This window comes from Leptosomus discolor, chromosome 5 (genome assembly GCF_034619465.1).
Source record: "Leptosomus discolor isolate bLepDis1 chromosome 5, bLepDis1.hap2, whole genome shotgun sequence".
In the NCBI taxonomy this organism is placed as follows: Eukaryota; Metazoa; Chordata; class Aves; order Leptosomiformes; family Leptosomidae; genus Leptosomus; species Leptosomus discolor.
The window spans coordinates 37576767-37595306 of NC_141395.1; the positions used below are offsets into that span (position 1 = coordinate 37576767).

At 43.1% G+C, this 18540-nt stretch overlaps 1 protein-coding gene across 1 annotated transcript; it reads left to right on the top strand.

Moving 5' to 3' along the window:
* The first annotated feature begins 534 nt into the window (after nt 1-534).
* FRZB (frizzled related protein) lies at nt 535-17939 on the top strand. The gene is made up of 6 exons (XM_009960808.2): nt 535-988; nt 8897-8944; nt 13640-13705; nt 15738-15942; nt 16175-16238; nt 17829-17939. Exons 1-6 carry the CDS (start codon nt 535-537, stop codon nt 17937-17939), a joined length of 948 nt encoding a protein of 315 aa, XP_009959110.2.
* The last annotated feature ends 601 nt before the right edge of the window (nt 17940-18540 follow it).

An 18540-nucleotide genomic window follows, 5' to 3' on the forward strand; every position in this document is an offset into this window, starting at 1 on the left:
CGAGCATGTCTAGTAATCGGTGCGTGTATCTGTGAGAGGGTGACCTGAACTCAAGGCATTTGTGCCTCTGTTCACATTTTTTTCTTCCCGAAGCAAACACTCCGTCTTTCCGAGAGGACGGGAACCTTGTCTTTCTCTTTTGGTTGTGGGGTTTTTGGGGGGGGGTTGGTTGGTTGGTTTGTTTTTTACCTTAGACAAGAAACCTCTTTTCCTCGGCGGGGCGGGACGGTGTCCGCTCTCCTGGCTGCACCCCGCCGGGGCTCTCCTTTGTTCGGGGCCAAACTCCGGGGCGGGGCGCCCCCGGCCCCGCCGAGGCGGTTGGAGGGGGGCGGGGGGTGTGGAGGCGGGCCCAGCCGAGCGCCCCGTCCCGCCCGGCGGCGGGAGGCGCGGAGGGGCCGGTCGGCGGGCGGGGCCCCCGCGGCAGCGCGGCCGACGCCGCCGCCCGAGGAGCCGCCCCCCGCGCCGAGGTCTGGCCGCTCGGCCCCTCCGCGCGGCGCGGCGTGGCGGGGGCACGCCGTCGGGGTGGGCTGCGGCATGTGGCAGGGGCTGCCGGTGCTGGCCCTGGCCGGGCTGCTGGTGCTGGGGCGGGCGCCGGCGGGGCGGGCGGCGGCCTGCGAGCCGGTGCGCATCCCGCTGTGCAAGCCGCTGCCCTGGAACATGACCAAGATGCCGAACCACCTGCACCACAGTACGCAGGCCAACGCCGTGCTGGCCATGGAGCAGTTCGAGGGGCTGCTGGGCACTAACTGCAGCCCCGACCTCCTCTTCTTCCTGTGCGCCATGTACGCGCCCATCTGCACCATCGACTTCCAGCATGAGCCCATCAAGCCCTGCAAGTCCGTCTGCGAGCGCGCCCGCGCGGGCTGCGAGCCCGTCCTCATCCGCTACCGCCACGCCTGGCCCGAGAGCCTGGCCTGCGACGAGCTGCCGCTCTACGACCGCGGCGTCTGCATCTCCCCCGAGGCCATCGTCACTGCCGAGGGCGCCGGTGAGTCCTCGGGGCCGGGGCCGCTCCGCTCTGCGCCGCCCGCCCGGCTGGACAATGGGCGCCGCCGAACGGGGAGGGAAGCCCGCGCCTGGCAGCACTGTTTCTCTCCGCTCTTTCAGACTTTTTTCTAAGCCTCTTTTCCTTCCCTCCACTTTTGTTTTGTTTTGTTTTCTTCTCTCCGCCTCTGTCGACCGCATCGCTGCTGGAAAGGTTTTGCTGCCGGGAAGGAGGGGGTGTGACAAACGACAGCCCTGCCGTCGCGATGGGGAGCCCTGAAAAGCGCGGGAGCGACAGTCCTTGTTTCGTGTGAGCGGGAGGTGTCTCGATACCCCGCTCCGGTGTTCCATCGCGGCGGTCGCCCGCTAGGACAGCTCGGGGGAGGGGTGCTGGCCCGTGTCCCCAGGCCCCGCAGCGCCGCTCCTCGCTCATCCCCGGCCGCTTGCTCGCTCCCCCGAAGCAGGCTGCTCCCCTCCCACGCAAGTCTATCACCCCCGTGGGCACAGCCAACGGATTTTGGGGAGAGAGCCATGCCCAGCGGAACCCCAGGCAGGAGCTGGGGGGCCGTGGTCTCCCTAGCCTTCTCCCGTGCCAGTGCTCGCACACACACCGCTCAAGGCGGGAAAACAACCTCATCTTTGTGGTTGGCATCGAAGGCACAGTTACGGCGCAGGTCCCCCATCGTGTCCCCGGGCTTGTGTGTTACAGTCAGGAGAGGAGCACGCATCACTTGCTCTGCTGCCTCTCGTTCCCAGCATCCCCAAGCGAGCCGATGGCTGCCTCCAGCACTGCAGCAGCTCCAGTGCAGCTCTGGTGGTACCTGACCCCCATGGCCTCCAAGGGGCTGTTGGAGCCCCTTGGCTTTCTCCCTGCATCCTGTTTCACCCTCTGTGCTTGCTGTGGTCCCACAGGACGGCTGGTACGGGGTGTCCAGCTGCCGCCTGGGGGTACCAGGGCGGCAGGAGCATCCCTGCACAGTTGGGTGAAGGCTGCTACCAGTCAAGCTGCCATGATGCTGCAAACCTGCTGTTGCTCAGGGACCCTGCTCTGTTTGGGGTGTGCTCCTGTCATGGCTGCCTTTGGGCTGGAGGAATTAGTGGGGCACTGCTTCAACACAGTGGGCGGAGCACCATGGAAATACTGAATTGACGGAGCTATTGAATAGGAAATTAAAGCAAGCTGGTGGGTGGTTAGCACAAGTGAGCTTTGACTTTTGCAAAATGACCACAGTTCTTGTCTCACTCGAGGAAAGCTGGTGGAACCAAGCTACGTTTCCTTTCTGGAAAGTTGCAGTGTCAGTGGGTCTGCCAGACCTCTCTATCCCAGGAGTGGGAGAGCAGAGCTAGGGCAGGGAAGCAGCTAAGGGGGGTCGGAGGCTGAGGCAGAGCAGCACCCAGGTGCCCTGTGGGCTCATTGTGCTGCTGTCCGGCTCCTTCGGTGCCCACAACTGCAACACCAGGTTGTGGCATCTCGCTGATGAGCAGCGGATCCCACCTCTCCATCCTCCCCCAGCAGTGTCCTGTGAATGAAAGGGGGTTTTCTCCTGCTATGCTCAGCACAGTGTTTGGCTGTGCTGCTGTCCTGTTACCAGATGCTTTATGCGTCCCGCTGCCAGCAATGCCAAACTGCAACTCCTGTTTTCCTCTCCTGACAAAATCTCGTGCTTTGGTTTCCTCATCGTGCTCCCTAGCTCAGCCTTCCCACTTAAGCTGTTCTCCTCACTCCTTCCCATTTATTTGTAGGCCAGACTAACCCTGCTCCTCCTCTGACTCCATCGCATTACACTCTGCTACTTGCTGTCTCAACTCGATGGCCATATGCTGATATTTCCAGTCATTGCTACTATTTTTTCTCTAACCCTTCTAATTACTCCTGTCTCGCCTCTCCATCCTTCCTGCCCCCACAGTTGTCCCCAGCCTATGAACCCAACCATCTGTTTTTGCCTGCAGCTCCCTCGCTGCTGCTGCTCTCTGAGGGCCAAGACTTGCTGGTGTGGTTTGGGGAAGTGCAGGTTTAAACACCAAGTGCCTTTCTCCACAGCATTGAGATGCTTTCAAAACTGCCTTAAAAATGTCTCCAAACTGAGCAAGGCTTGGCAGGTCTGCAGCGATTTGAAAGCAATCGCATTCAAATCTGGAGGGAGGAAATTTGGCTAAAATAGCCCCCAAGTTACCTGTTTCTGAGGACCTTGGTAGTACAATAATCTCTTTGAGGGATTCCAGGGGCCAGATCCATGAAAACTCTCTTTCAGTGAATGAGAACCTGATGACATTCTCATTTCTGAGCTGAAAATTTTGAACCGATGCATTATGCACCAGACTGAAAGAATCCTTGAGGGAATAAAACTGCTCCTTTAGAAAGCAGAGTGAAGCATTCCTGTTCTAGGAGGAGGTAAGGTGAACACTTCCAAATTCAATTTTCCAAATAAAGGATTGCAGCCAAGTAGAAGACACGAATAACCAACTGCCTAATGGGGAGCGTGAAGAATACTTGGACTTATTTCATCTCCTAAGCACTCCTGCCCCTTGTGCTGACTGTAAATTACATCTAAGAGAGCAGGCAGAAATATAAATCCATTTTTTCATGGTCTTCTGTTGTGGAAGAGGATTTTTTTTATTCTTCAGAAGTGAAATTTTGATTTTTCTTCCATTTTTTTGCTGCCTGTTAAGTAACAGGATTTTGCCGTTTCCTTTCCTCTTGAGGTCTCTGCATTATTACTGGTAAGGGTTAAAGTATTTGTCTAGTCCCTTCCATAAGGCAGCAGCCTGAAGGATGACGTGGACAGATGTTTGTCCTTGTTGGAGCAGGGACAGGGTTTAGAAAGCCTAATTTCCATTCCTTTTCCAATGTTAGACTAAGAATCTTTCCGAGTGCATGGTCCAGCTGGGTGCAAGGACTCTTCTGACCCTCAGGACACACTTTCTCTGGGCTGAGTCACCTGCAAGAGGCTGTGGTGGGTTAACCTCATGCCAGATCAGTTACCATCTGCTCTTCTGTGGCTAGGAAGAGCTTGTACAGACACTTGCAAAAATTCCCTGTCACCATTAAAGTAGTTAGTCTTGACTGTCACTTCAGTGATGCCAAGGTGAAGATCATTTGAAGTTCACTTGGCTTTTTTGCTTTGGCTGACATTGCAGTAAAAGATGAGAAATCCCTCTCCGATCCATTGTATTCCCCATGCCTAGTAGACTGTGGCTGTTGCAAAAAATGTGGAGAAACTGTACTTAGTAAAACCTGTGGCAAATCCCAGTAAGAAGTTCGCTTCCAGTTATTGAGGCACACGTTATGAGTTGTCCACAAACATCTTCTAGGACCTCTTTCTACATGCAGCCCAGGTGGTAAGGAAGATCTAGAGGCTTCCTGTTTGCAGGAATGAGTGACGTATCTGTGTCATTCTCCTGATGTCCTTCAGGGCTGCTAACACGCTGAAGGGATGAATTAGCCACTGCTCTGTCTGTGGTGGAGAAGGCTGGCAAGAACAGTAGAACTGCCTTGTTTAGGGCTCAGTTAGAAGAAGAGCTGTGCAGACCCCCTGGGCTTGTGCTGGTCTCCAAAACCTCAGTGTGAGCTGCTGTACCACACTGCTGATTTGGTGGTCTGACATTCCTTGAGTTATGGAGACCACCTTCAAACAAGCATCCTGTGGGAAACAGATCTTTCTTGGTTTTTCATTATCTTTGAGAAACACCTGGGTTCCTTTCCCCCCAGGCAGCAGAGGGATGCTCTGGGCACAGCGTGGGTGTTCTGGAGGCAGGTGTGACACCAAATATTTTAGTTTTTTTGTGGAAGATCTGACAAATCACAGTCCAGGATGGAGGATGAAAAAGCCTCTGGACAATATATTAACATCCCAGATGCAAGGTTAGTGCCCGCTAATGTCTGATGTATGGCTTTTATCCCACATCCCTGCGCTTTCCTTTTTGGGGATGAAAGTGGTTCTGCTCACAGACACCGATACAAACTCTCTTGTATCTGCAAGAGGTCCCATTCACGTGCTCTGTATATTTTGGTCTCGTGCTGGGTGCGCATGCTGACGCTGCCTCATGTCTGTCAGGTTGTCTGCTTCATTCGTTTAGGATCCTGTCAAATCTTTTTTAGCCTCTGAAGCAGCGAGAAGTGCAGGTAGAAAAAAACCTGTCCTGGATCTAAAATCTCAATAGTGGGGTCTGTCTTTAATTTTACATGTAATAAATGACCAGCCTGACCACAGTCATTGCTGGTGTTGGGATGTTGACTCAGAAAAGCACTTCAGCATATGTGCTTGGCTGCTACTGTCTAGCAGAGTGTTTATGTCTCAAGTGACGTGTTTATTCCTGTTTTGAAGAGGGAACTGGCAATAGAAGGAGAGCAGAATGATGGATACCATGTGTATCGGAGGACAGATCTGTCAGTTGGATTTCTGTCTCACCGTATCTTATTTAGATAGAAAAACAGCTTGAAGGCATGTTGGGTTGTTAATGAGATGCTGGAGAAAAGAGAAGCATCATCACAAGGTATCAACCATGTCCAATTAATGTCCACCAATGGGTGATTTATCATTAAGATGGCTGAGGAGAACTCTGAATCTCTTAAAAAAAAAAAACAAACCACCTCTTAAATGTTAAAGAAAATTAAAGGTTATTCAAGTGATGGAGATATATTTTCTTAAATCTTATATGAACCCACGATTTCTCTGTGTAGGCCAAATCCTCCATACCTGCCTGTCTGCCTAGATGAGTTTATAGTAATCCAGTGTGTGAATTTGGCATTCTATGCTTAAAAGAGCTGTTTCCCATGCTTGTTTTTTCATATGCTTTTCATTTCATTTCCAAAACAGTGGTTTCCAAACTCCAGATCAAATTTGCTCTGGCTCAGACTCTGTATAGCTTTACTTATAGTAGCCAAAATGCACAGCGGTGTCAGGAGAACGTTTCAGAGTGTGCTGAGGACGAGCAGTTATGCCCAGGTTGTCATTTTTAAAGTTGAGATTTGTTTTAGGTGTTTGCTCAAAACTCAGAAGCAGCCTCATTTCTCAGTTAAAGAACAAAATCATTAAAAGTGTCAAGCCTTAAAGAAGACGGGAAAAGTAAATAGAGTATTGAAACCTTATTAATAGTGATACCTTTTACAGTCATTTCAGCTGGTCTGCCTTTGTAGGTTGAGTCCCCTAGAATGGGTTTTATGGTCTAAGCATCAGTTCAAGACCTAGGCTGTTAAATGGCATCAAAACCCAGCAGGATTCATTATGCGGAATAATTAATTTTTTGGAGCAGCCGTGTTGTCATGTTGCAGGCTGCTCTGCAACTTGCAGTTCAAGTGATCTGTATAAAAATTTTAACAAGGGTCAATTTTCCTGTTACTTTGCTTCGCTGTGCATGTTTTTGCAATCAGATTAGCAAAGATCCTCTCTGTATTAAGACCTGAAGTAGAATATAAAGTCTGAATTCATGCATATTTGAAGGTTTCTTAATCAATAGGGCTTACACATGTCTCCATCTGAAGAAGGTGCCCAAGTAGTAAGTGCTTGCTGTGGTTTTCTTTGGAGCAGGTTGCCTGGAATGGCTTCAGTAATAGCTGGGCCATATTCTTTAATTGCAGTGACAATCAGCGTAGTGTTACTTTTGGCTCTTTCTCTGTCTTTTTTTTTTTTTTCAAATTGAAACTGTGATACAAGAAAGATTTTTGCTCAAAACTTAAGTTTTAACAACTTGTTTCCTTTTCCCAAGCCTCTCATCCAAATTTGTGGTCAAGGCATTGTTATTTTGTACACTTATTATGCAAGTGGCTTTTATTCTGCTCTCCTTGTTAGTGGTTTGGTTTTTTTCTATATTAACATCCCTCTGAAAAGCGATTAATTAAAACGACATTGGAAAAATCAGTTTGGATTTTTTCCCATGCTCATAAACAAAATTTACTAGGAAGCCCTTGGATTGGAGCTCTGGATATTTCCTCTTTGGCAATCCTGCTAATCATCGCTGACAGATACTTCTTTCAAAAAGATTGTTTTGCATAGACAAAACTTGTCAGAGAGGTCGCCTCAGAAGAGAAGTGAACAATAGGAATTAAGTTGTTTATTTTTAAAAACAACTTCCCCCCCCTTGTCTGCATTACAGCTGGAGGACTTAAGTAGTGTGCATCTCCTGATGGAGAGAGGTCTCTGCCCGTTAGACTGCTGGGATCAGGGGGTGGGTTTTCATGGTTGCTCAGGCGCACCAAAGATCTTGTGAGTATCTGGTGGCAGGGCTGGACCAGACCTTTTTTTCCCATCTCTTTCCTGGTAGATGAGAAGGGACCAAGTGATATGAGCTTGACTGGGGGAAAACTTATAAATAAGAATTAGTGTATATAATTTCACTGGTTACAAGGCAGCAAGGGGAAGCCTTACAGCTGCTGTGGAAGTACCTGGTAAGCAAAGGTCAAATTGGCTCCATGAAAATGTTGAGTTTGTTCTATAAACTTAGGATCCTGCGGTAGTTTGGAACTTTCTTTGGAAGAAAATGGATGTGATTTTTTTATTAGCAACAGGATATTGGATGTGAAAGAGCATCTATTCAATCATTCTATGCTATTTTCTATACCCTTTGCTCTTTACATTGGTAGAAACTATTCCTGAAGTCTCAGTTTTTTGAAGTTAATTAGTAAGGGAATTAGTTGTTTTTCAGATTTACTCTTGCCCTTACTGTTATTTAGCCGTATCCCTATTTATATAAAGGAAGTTTCATGTTGCTATAAGTAGTATAAATTCATTAATTCTTCTTTTGAAAAGAAGGATGGCCAAATTAGAAGATTAACTAAGTAATATTAGATTTCTTGTAAACAGATATTTTAAATATGTATTTACAGAATTTGTGATTAAATAATGGCCCCTGTCCTTAAAATTTAGTCCACACATCTAAACCCTTCACCTGTACCGAGCGTCATCAGTGTCCTGGGCTGTCTTAAAACCAAATCCTTACAGCTCAAGCTGCAAGAGAGGAGCTTTTCTTACATGGTCATGTATTCATTTGTCCTATATTGTAAAAGCAGTGGTGTTGCATCCATGATAATGTAAGGATATAAGAAAGGTGATATTTGTATGATACTGGCTTCCAGAGTTGAAAAAACTGCATAAACATTTGGGCATACAAAGTTAAAGAAGGGCCTTTTCTTTGAAAGCTCGTGGGGTTTTTTTTCCATTTTACGTGTCATTCTAATGAAGTATACTGCCTCTCTCCCAAATCTTGTTTGTCTTGCATTTATCTTTCCCTTAACGTGTACAACATTGTATGCATGAACATACTTGTTTTTCACAATTAAGTATATGTATAAATCCATTAAATTGTGTCATTTAATAAACAATAGGTTTGAAATGATGGTTTTTACTAATGTGGGCCATGTTCCACTTACGAATGTGTCTAAAAGCAGTTCTTTGGGCATAGTGCCTTTTTTTCCTTCTGTTCCTTATCTGTCCTTCAAAATAATCAGTATGTTTTTTAAACTGAGGGGAAGGGGAAGGTCTGAAACATTTGTTTTGGCATTTGCTTCAGTGATATGATTGTGGTTGGTTGGTTTGATTTCCTCAGGAACCAAAAAAACAAACCAAAAGTAATTTCTCCATCATCAAATTGAATGCAAACAGCATATGTACTTTTTGCAGATGCTCTAAGTTCATGCCATAAATTTCTGTCCTCATCCTAAACCTGCCAGGGTGTGCACCAGTCGAAATGGGGTATTTAATATGATGTGCCGGATTCGGGTGAAGTTCAGATAAGAAGTCGTGTCAACTTTAACAGGCTGGCCTGTAGAATGTTGCAATCTGTTTATTAATTAAGTTATTGAGTTTTAATATGCTAAATATTAGAGAAAGAGAAAACATTGTAGTGTGAGTGTATTGAAATAATCCAATATTAAAAATACTAACATTTCTTTACATATTTTACGAATCCATGCCAGATTTCCCTATGGATTCTAATAACGGCAACTGTAGAGGCGCCAGCATTGGTAAGTACACCTTTATAAAACTGTATAATAAGCTATAGTCTTTCAAATCTTTTTAATATTTGATGAAGTGTCTGTTTTGTATCCTGTAGATTGTGCTTTTGTATCCCGTGAGCAGGTGGGATTTGGGGCTGATCAGCCTGTGGACCTCTCTTCATACAACTTAATTAACTCTCTAGCCCACCTTTTAGCACTTCTGCTTTTGTCAGGGCAAGATTTCCATCAAATCAAGATGGCTGTGCTGATTTCATTCAAAGTTTTTGTCTTGAACAGTGAGAATGATCATTAAATGGATTTTTACTGGGCAAAACCAGTGAAGATAATGGTTCATTCTGACTTTAAAGTTTGCAAATTAAATTCAGTACTCTGTAGATAATGGCAAAGCTCCCATAAACCTGGAGAGGCTGAGGCTGAGACCTTCTGAGACTGTTTTTATTTCAGCAAGTCCCCTGTTGGCTTTTTATTATTGTTTTTGCTGGAACTGGGTAGAACCCCTTGAGTGTTACCACTAGTCATAGGCAATGCAAAGAAGCAAAGCCCAGGTTGGTAGCTAATAGTTTATAGAAATGTGAATTTTTTACTCATGCAAGCCAATGACTGTAGGCTTCCTTGAATTTTATTACGATTCCTTCAGAAGTTTTCCTCTTAGGCCTTTGTTAAGGAGATGAGATGACACTTGGAAACCTAGCATTGGCCATTATGTCTTTCCTTCTCCAGAGGTGTTGATGAGCTATAGTGTGCACTGATGCTCAGTTAATTAATATAAACACCTAAGTATGGTTGCGGAACATAAAATTAAATACCTACATAAAATTGGATAACTTCAGCATTGATCTCTGTGATCAAATTGTAAAAAGGTACTAATAATGCCCAGCTTATAATACAGTTTTAAAATGTGATAAGTAGGTCTCAACGTCAAAGTGGCTATGTAGGTGCAAAATGTTATTTAAATCGCAGTGTATATCCTTTAGAAAGCCAGCTACAATTAGAAAACCTGATAAAAATAAGCCTCTTAACAAGCCTCTTTTTCAGTTGCCTTGAGCATGGGACCATGTCTGAAAGACTTTCTAAATATTTTCATTACTAATGTTAGTATCTTCTTATTTTTAAGCCATTTTCAGTTGTGTGGCATTGAGAAAGTGTGGATTTCATGCTCTACAGTGACTGTACAAAGAGCATGCAAGCTTCACTTTGAGTATGAAAGTAAAGCTGGATATCTTCAACGTCACTTTATATCAGAAATATTAAACATGTCTTTAGCACTGCCTGTCCTTTGGCAAGTAGATGGCATGTAATACCAGTCAGTGACCCTGCAGTGGAAAAAAGTAAGATTCAGTTATACCGTTGCTGTTGTGATGCTTTTCATCTACTAAAAGCAAAACCAGATGTAAAAAAAAATCCCATCCGAAAAATAGGGTGAAGATGCACAGAAAAATTGCTGATGAAGGGGAAGGGTAATATTTTTATCACTGCCTTTGGCTGTGCAAAGATAATTTCTGGTTCCATGTGTTACACCTGTTTCAGCTGACAAGCACAGTTTAACCATGTAAAAGGCTGTGTTTCATAATTGCTTTATTTATACGTTCAGTAAGGTAAATTTGTAATTTTGCCATCGTAAATAGAAATTTTGTTTGCAAGTAGCAACCTGATGTGTTTTAAAAAATCCTGGACTCAGCTCTGTGATTTCTGGAGCATGTTGCACGTCCTGCTGCGTATGGTTGCAGTGAGCAGTACTCATGGGATCCCCCTGTTCGAGGCACCTTTTATCCCTGGCAGTGTCCACTGGCAAAACCTTCCCTCTGACTCTGCATGTTTTTTTCTGTGGGGGGAGCTGTTTTACCTCTCTTGGAAGTAAACGACATTGTTGTCTGCTTCATCAAATGCTTTTCAAGTCACTTAGAAATTTTTCCAGAGTTGTTTTTTTATCCTTAATTTATCAGGAAAGCATTTGCTGCGTTTGAGTGCTTGTACTGACCAGTATTATGGCCAGATTTTAGATTGTGCATGCACATGTATTTAAGATGGCGCGTTTCTTGGTAGTGGTCCATGGGGAAAGCCCTTTTCCTGTGTAGTCCATTTGTTTTGGCATTTACAGAAAGAAGTTTTCACAGGTATAGATTTTGCTATTTTTATTAGTCCTGTATTGACTCGTATTAAAAAAGAATATTTAGTGGAAAAGTTAGCTGAGATCTCAGTCAAAATTGGTGTGAGCCTCTGCTGCCTGTCTCAGTGCTTGGGATACGATGTTGCTGTGGTCCCAGAGCTCTTCTGGTAATTCTGGCAGCTTCAGAGGAGACTATCAGGTGAGGTGGAACTTTTCCTACAGCATCAAGGGGTGCAGTACATTTTTAGTGTCACCTTTTGCGGGTGTTCCCACTCCCTGGGGGAAGCTCAACTCTTCCAGAAACATGCATCAATCAGGTATGTGTTCGCTTATACTCATGCTGTGCTTCCTTTGAAAGTCAGTGTAACAAGAATTAGGAGAGAGGAGTCAGTTCTACCTCTATGACTGATTTTATAACCGACCTTGGCAAGTGGCTTTGTGTTAGTTTCTGTATCTCTAAATAGTAATTAGAAATAATGTGGCAGTTTGTAAAGTGCTTTATAATGTAGGTTTGAAAAGCACTAGAGTGACTAGAAGGTATGCTTCATTAAGAACAGGGGCAGGTTTATAATTTTGTTTTTAGATTGAGACTAAGAAAATATATTACTCAAACTAATAAAATAAAATAATCCAATACCGTCTTAAAACTGAGGGAAAACATATGAGGCTATATATTCTTGTCTTGTAATTTAGATTATTTTATTCTACTTGTGCCACAGAGCAAAGTACTTAGAAAAGGAGAACATTACAGTGTACAACTTGTTGGACTCGAATGCTGAGATGCCTGCGTGTATGTGGGTGGGTCATAGGAGCACATCTTCTATGGCCTGATTTGAGGCAGCTTATAAAATGGGCCGTAATTTGGCCTAAAGCATGCCTGAGCTCCCACAGGCAGAAGGGAAGCCAAAAATCACTTCCTTTCTCTGCCTTTATTATTTTAACACAGTCTCATACAAAAGCTGAAGTCTGTAGGACTCTATATATAGAGTCCTGAGTATGTGTTTGAAATTCAAGGAAGCAATATTTTCTTCATTAGAAATGTTCTCCTCTTTCCTGTGTTCTTTTTCTATTTTCAACTACAAAAATTCTTTCAATAGAAAATAAATAATGATTTGAGAAGTACATAACTATATGATTCTATCTCTTTTTTTTAATATGTAGAAATCTTATTTAGCAAATAAAAGGTTTTTTTCAGATTCTTTGTGTTGGATTTAACTAAATCAGTAGCTTAGATGCATTGGAATTTTAGAATGGTGGTATATAGTAGTAGACTCTGTTAAGTCTACTTCCACTTAAATGCTAAGTCAAATGTCAAAATCGATGACCATGTGTCCGCAATACTGGGACCTGCTGTTTGAAACAACTCCACCAAACTCCACTTAGCCACTAGCTTGAAATAAGTAAATATTTGCATTAGAACAACCAGCTATGAAATCTTAGTGGTGTTAATGAACACATGGGTCTGGAGCTTCAGCATTCGCGCTCCTGAGCACTACTGAAAATGTTTTTACCTTTGTTATTGTTCGCAGCTGGAAGCTGCACCACTGGAAATGCTGCTCTGATAGTGCTCATTTGCGTTGTCTTTTGAAGGCCATCCTTACTGCCTTAAGGGCTGATAATTTCCCTGTTTTAACTAAACCTGAAGTTCTGGGTCATAATAAAATTGTGTAAAAATTATGCAAAAATTGAAGAAGAGTCCAGAGCAGGATCAAAGATAGCACCAAACACCTACAGTAGTCCGGTGAAGTCCTTCAGCCTCTTAAACTCAATCCCTCTTGAACCTCCTGCCAGACGGCACTGAAGAGACATGGTTGAGGTTTCGTTTTGTCAGGACCATCCCAAAAGTGTTCGGAGCAGGGAGCCACGTGCTGCTTGGTCCCACCACCATCTGACACACTTCATCTGTCTCTTAGACATCTTCAGGTGTAAAGGGGCTGTGCCACTGTAAGAAATCTTCATGGTGCAGCTCAAAGATGAACTGTAAGCTGAGAATTAGCCACAAAAATCGTATTCCTTATGGTGAATGCCTGCTATAAAGAATATCCCAGTTTGCTAAAACGAGCTGAGGTATGTAATCTCCAATCAAGTGTTAAATTATGCCCTTTCTTGTGGTATTTTCTTTCTGTGTCTATGTTATGATCCGTATGATTAAAGGTGCAGAAAAGAGGGCATTCAGTAAGTGTTGTACAGAAGAGAGAATGGCATTGGAAGGATATGGAATTGCAGCACCTTTGAGCACAGAAGAGACCAAGATTGAACCTTGAATTGGCTTAAAATGGAAGATTTTGTCACTTTAGACTCCAAGTCCTTGTGTCTTTGTTGTTATGGAGTTAGTTCACTGTAGTGGTTTGGTTGTTTTTTAAATTTCAGCATGTCATGTTTTCTTCTAGAAACCTTTGAGGTCTCATGGACAGTCCCACAACATCTTCCAACAGAACAGACCAGGAGTGCCCTCTGGTTTTTAATATTTCACTTACCTGTGATAAACAAGTCAATTCAGTGACATTTTCATTAGGTGTGAACTTGGGGTTTCAGGGAGATTGTCACTGAATATATGCTCTTTTCTTTCTAAACAAGACCTTCTGTTTTTATAGAGCGCTGCAAATGCAAACCTATAAAAGCTACCCAGAAGACCTATCTACGCAACAATTATAACTATGGTAAGAACAGCTGCATGGCCAGCTCCCAACATTTTTAAGGCTACAGTAAGGGGAAAATTTTCATTTAAAAAACCTATGGTCCCAGTTACTGATGGTTGATCCAATGGTACTTGTTACAGAAGGAAGTTGTGGCCTGAAACGTTTCCAAATTAGAGGGATGGAGGGGATTAGCTTAATGTGTTAGTAAAAGAGTGTCTTTGTTGATACTGAGTGTTATTTCAGTGCCAGTGCAGGCATTCGGGGTTCATGCACTTCTTCAGTGTGAAAAATGATGTGACAAAAAAATGACATTGTGGGCTGCTAAGCTTGAAATGCCTCTTTGATTTCCAGCTCTGATACGCTCTGCTTTTGTAGGAAAGGATGTTTTTACTAACTTTCATGCCTACAAACTCACCATGGGATCTAACGGGCACAGTAGGTTCTTTCCTTCTCGCCTGTCGAGGCCAGCGATGAGCATCTCGCCAGTGTTATGGTGTCAGCAACACCTGTAAAAGTTCACAGTGTCCTTATTATGTTTTCTTTTGTCCAGATTGTCCTGGTCTTCTGACTTATCACAGGTCCAGTCTGCTGCTTTTCTTCATGCTGTTTGTTTTATGCAAATTAAGCTGGTGAAGCCAGTGAATATGTATCACAGGAACTGAATAATTGGGCCCCTCCTTTTTCCCATTAATAGTGTGAATAGCCTTAGGCTCAGTGAAGTTAAAAATTTTGTTTAAATGGTAGTGATTGTGTATTATTTATTAAGATTATGCATTTATACAACTGTTGTCAGATAAGCTTCTTTTAAAAATGTATCCTATTAAAAGCTAAAAAATTATAATTGTATTCAGTCAAACATCAATGTTATTTTTAGGTGACTAGTTGGTTTTATGTTGTTTTGGTGGGTTTGTTTGGAAAATAATTACAGAGTGACTGTTCCCTAGTGGGTACCTGCACATGGTAGGGAGTCACTGAGCATGGTACTGCCCATAATTTCAAGCTTTTGAAATTAAAGAGTTTTCAGAATGCATTTGAAATAACTCCAATCTAAAGCAAGATTTTTGTTTTGAAATGTTAAAAGCTTTTAAGAAAGCAGATCACTTGGGATAAACTGTGTATATTAAGTGCACAAGTTAATAATTGTTGGCAGCTGTATTTAATGTGGCTGCGATGCATGCTGGTTGATGGTCTTCATGGGCAGTGCATGTGAAGAGAGATGTGTAAGTCCATGGTTTTCTTTCTTCCATATTACTTTTTTCACATGGGTTAGAAGAAATTTGGAATCCGGAGTATCTGCTATTTGTAATAGAAAGGAGCTCTTGTTTGTAAGCTGTGAAAGATGTGTCATTCTTTAGAGGGTGACCTCTTTGCATTTGCATGTGGTATCAGTTCACTGATCACCATGAGAGAAATGAAAAGCCTTTGAAAGGCAACTTTTCCTCCTATGCAACTTAAAGCAAAAAGAAAGGGTAAAGGAGGAAACAATTAGATGGGTCGTCAGGTCAAGATCAGGAGCATTTGGAGTTCATAAAGAGCAGAGCAGATGGTGCTGGGTCACTGGAGAGAGAATAGAAAAGGTAAGGGCGTGTCATCCAGCAGGAGTGGTGATAAGTTTTAATTCACATTCATGTTTAGTGAAAGGTTGAGAGTGACAAATTAAGTTCGGTCATCTGTACTGCAAGTAGTCAAAGAGGGAGCAGTTACAGCTTGAGGGAGAAGGAAGCATACAAGGGATTTATTAAATATATTTAAGGTGGAAAGGGCGAAGAAGAAGGGATGCTAAAGTTAAAGCCTAACTTAAACAGGACATAAATCAGAGTGGTACATAAATCCTGCTCGTGACCATGCTGTTATGAGATATACTGAGCTACCTGGACCCTCTTGGTGACAGATGAAGTAATGAAGAGCTAGGGGCAGGGACATTGCTAGCATTCAGCTAAGCTTTTGGTAATGGACCATGCAAAAGACTAATCCCAGAGGTCACCAAGAACCGCTTGGGGGTGACCTGCATTATCTGCTGCTGCTAACTACACTCTTTGTGACTTTTTCCCAGTCATTCGGGCTAAAGTGAAAGAGGTGAAGACTAAATGTCATGATGTCACTGCAGTAGTGGAAGTAAAGGAGATCCTAAAATCTTCCCTGGTGAACATCCCAAAGGACACTGTAAACCTTCACACAAACTCCGGCTGCCTGTGTCCACTGCTCAGCACCAATGAAGAGTACATCATCATGGGCTACGAAGATGAAGAGCGCTCCAGGTAACTCTTTCTGCCTTGTCATTGGAGTCTATTTGTGGTTGTTTGTTCCCCTGCCCATAAAGCTGAACTTCAGAGCCACCAGGAAAGGAAAACTTGGTGTGACTCTCAGTAAATCTCCTTAATGGTATTCAGGGGGCACAAGGCTCTCTGCAGGCACAGAGATCTTAGTTTTGCCGGTTGTAGAGCTTGTGCATGCCTGTTGATGGAGTAACTGGTTGTCTCCGTTGTGTAGGTTACTCTTGGTGGAAGGCTCCATAGCTGAGAAATGGAAGGATCGTCTCGGTAAAAAAGTGAAGGTAAGAAAATATCTGCCAAAAGTCAAATGTTGGAGATACAATGAAACATGTACTTAATCTTTTCAAAATAAGGGAAGAAAGGACACATGTTGACCCCAGTTAATTAATATCAAGTATCAAAAATCAATTTGGTGTGTTATTTGCTGTATTACTTAGAAACGCATTCTGAATAAACTAAAGGGATACATTGAATTACCCCAAAGTACACCAGTGTAGCAGCAATCGAAACCTCCGTCTCAAAAAAGCAAACAGCAGGAGTGTTTTAGGTCCATAGGCCAACTGTGCATTCTGCAGCACACACCTACTTAATTGGGATTGTGGTACTTATTTTGAAAAAAAAAAAAAAAAAGACGCCTTTACAAATGTTTTCCAGACAAAGTCAGAATTACAGTTTTCAGATTTAGTATTCTTTAAATACAGTTCTGTTACCAAATTGTGTGGATTAGCAACTGTTTTAAATTTACCTTCCTGGCTTAGATGAGGGAGATACATGATAAGGAGGTCATGTCATAGCAAATTGGAAGCAGTGAGCTCAAGTGCAAGGAATATATGAATATATATTCTAATGTTTTCTAATTTAAATGTATTCTAGTGCCTTCCAAGTTCTGGAAGGATTGCCTTGTTATGTTTTGATGCACTGCAAAGTATCAGTGATTTTGACGTTGTTAGGAGTGTCATTTTACACAGCGTATTCTTATTTTGACACAATTTTGCAGCCTTTGATTTGACGTAATGGTTGTGCCTGTGCAAACCAGTCTTCTTTTCCACTCAACACTTTCTTCCACAATGTTAATGGTGACTGGCAGAAAATACTGTTCTGATTACAAATGCAAGATTTTCTGTGCACATTTATCACATCCACAGAGATTACGTGAGTGAAAAGATATGGGATTCTTATTCCATGTTGTTGTTTGATTTGGCAGAACGTTATGAAACCCAGTGGTGCAGATACCACGTTACCACCACGGGCTGACTTCTGCTCAGTTCCAGTTCTCGGGTGCCCATGTAATTTGTTGGGGGGGGGTTGTGAACTCACTTATTTTCTCACTTATTTCCTTGTGCTGCCTCTGCCCTCATACCCAGCCTGGGGCTGCTGAGGACAATGCCATGTCGCCACCTGCTTCTCATCGTAATCTCCTTTTCCAAAAGTGTCATCAGTTATACCAACTATTATTTATTACATCTTTTTGTGTACTGCGGTTGCTATTACCTGGAAAAGTAAATAAATATAATTTTTTAAAAATTAATAAAAATCACTCGACTTTTTTTTCATCCTGCTTCCCCCAGAGATTGTGCAAATAATTTCATTTAAATTTTATTATTTAGAAGGTGAGGTGCTTTTGTGCTGAAGCCATTATGCCTTGTACCAGCCCCTTCATTCAGAGAGGCTGCAAGAAAGTCAGGAAACAGTTTCTCTCTTCAAAGTGAATTTTACTGATAACTTCTTGTCCACCATTTGAGCCCAATGCAGGCTAATGTGGTGGAAACAGCGACAGCTTTTATTTTTTGTAAAGACATGCAGTTGTTTTACATATGACTTATTCCTTCTTCTGTAATCTCTTTTGTAATTTCTTTGCCTTTAATATGCAGCGCTGGGATCAGAAACTCCACCACCTTGGGAAGGGGAAGGGAGAGCCCGGACACAGCGACTCGGCTCCGAAGCCTGGCAAACCCAGCAGTGCCCGACAAGCACGTAGTTAGATGCAGGATGACGTACGTTGACATGCAGTGGACTATCTACCAAGACTTCATTGTTGGAGCAGCAAAGGAGAAATTGCACTATTGCACGTTATATTCTATTGTTTACTACAAAATAATGTTTTAGCTTATATTAGTTTTTATTCTCCCTCTTGTTTTCTGCCTTCTTTTTTTCAGATGTGCGCAAGCTCTGGAAATACGTTGGGGGTTTTTCTGTTACTAAGAACTGTAGAAAACTGCACTTATGGGATGGGGAAAGATAAGGATATGCTGAATTTACCATTTTATCTCCTTAATCTTCATAGTGACAAAATTCTGATGCAAGCAGGAATGAGATCTGGCAAAGACCATCGCTTGAAGTCATGACTCACACTAGCTTCCCCCTTTCACTCTTGGTCACTGTTTGCTGAAACTTATTGTGTTGGGGGGAGGCTGTTACCTGTTTTTAAGTGCATAATTCTTTATTCTGAAATATATAAAGAAATTATGTTAAGAGAACTGTTTTAATCAGTACACCTTTGTTAAGTTTTCCTATAAATAAACCACTTGTGTAAGCCAAAGTCTAACTTAAAATATTTCCTGCAACAAACACGGTGAGCTTATA

Excerpts from the sequence above, each read along its gene's own strand:
- FRZB (XM_009960808.2), top strand. The coding sequence starts at position 535 with ATGTGGCAGGGGCTGCCGGTGCTGGCCCTGGCCGGGCTGCTGGTGCTG. Across the intron at positions 989-8,896 it reads CGTCACTGCCGAGGGCGCCG|ATTTCCCTATGGATTCTAAT; the intron begins GTGAGTCCTCGG and ends AATCCATGCCAG. Across the intron at positions 13,706-15,737 it reads ACGCAACAATTATAACTATG|TCATTCGGGCTAAAGTGAAA; the intron begins GTAAGAACAGCT and ends ACTTTTTCCCAG.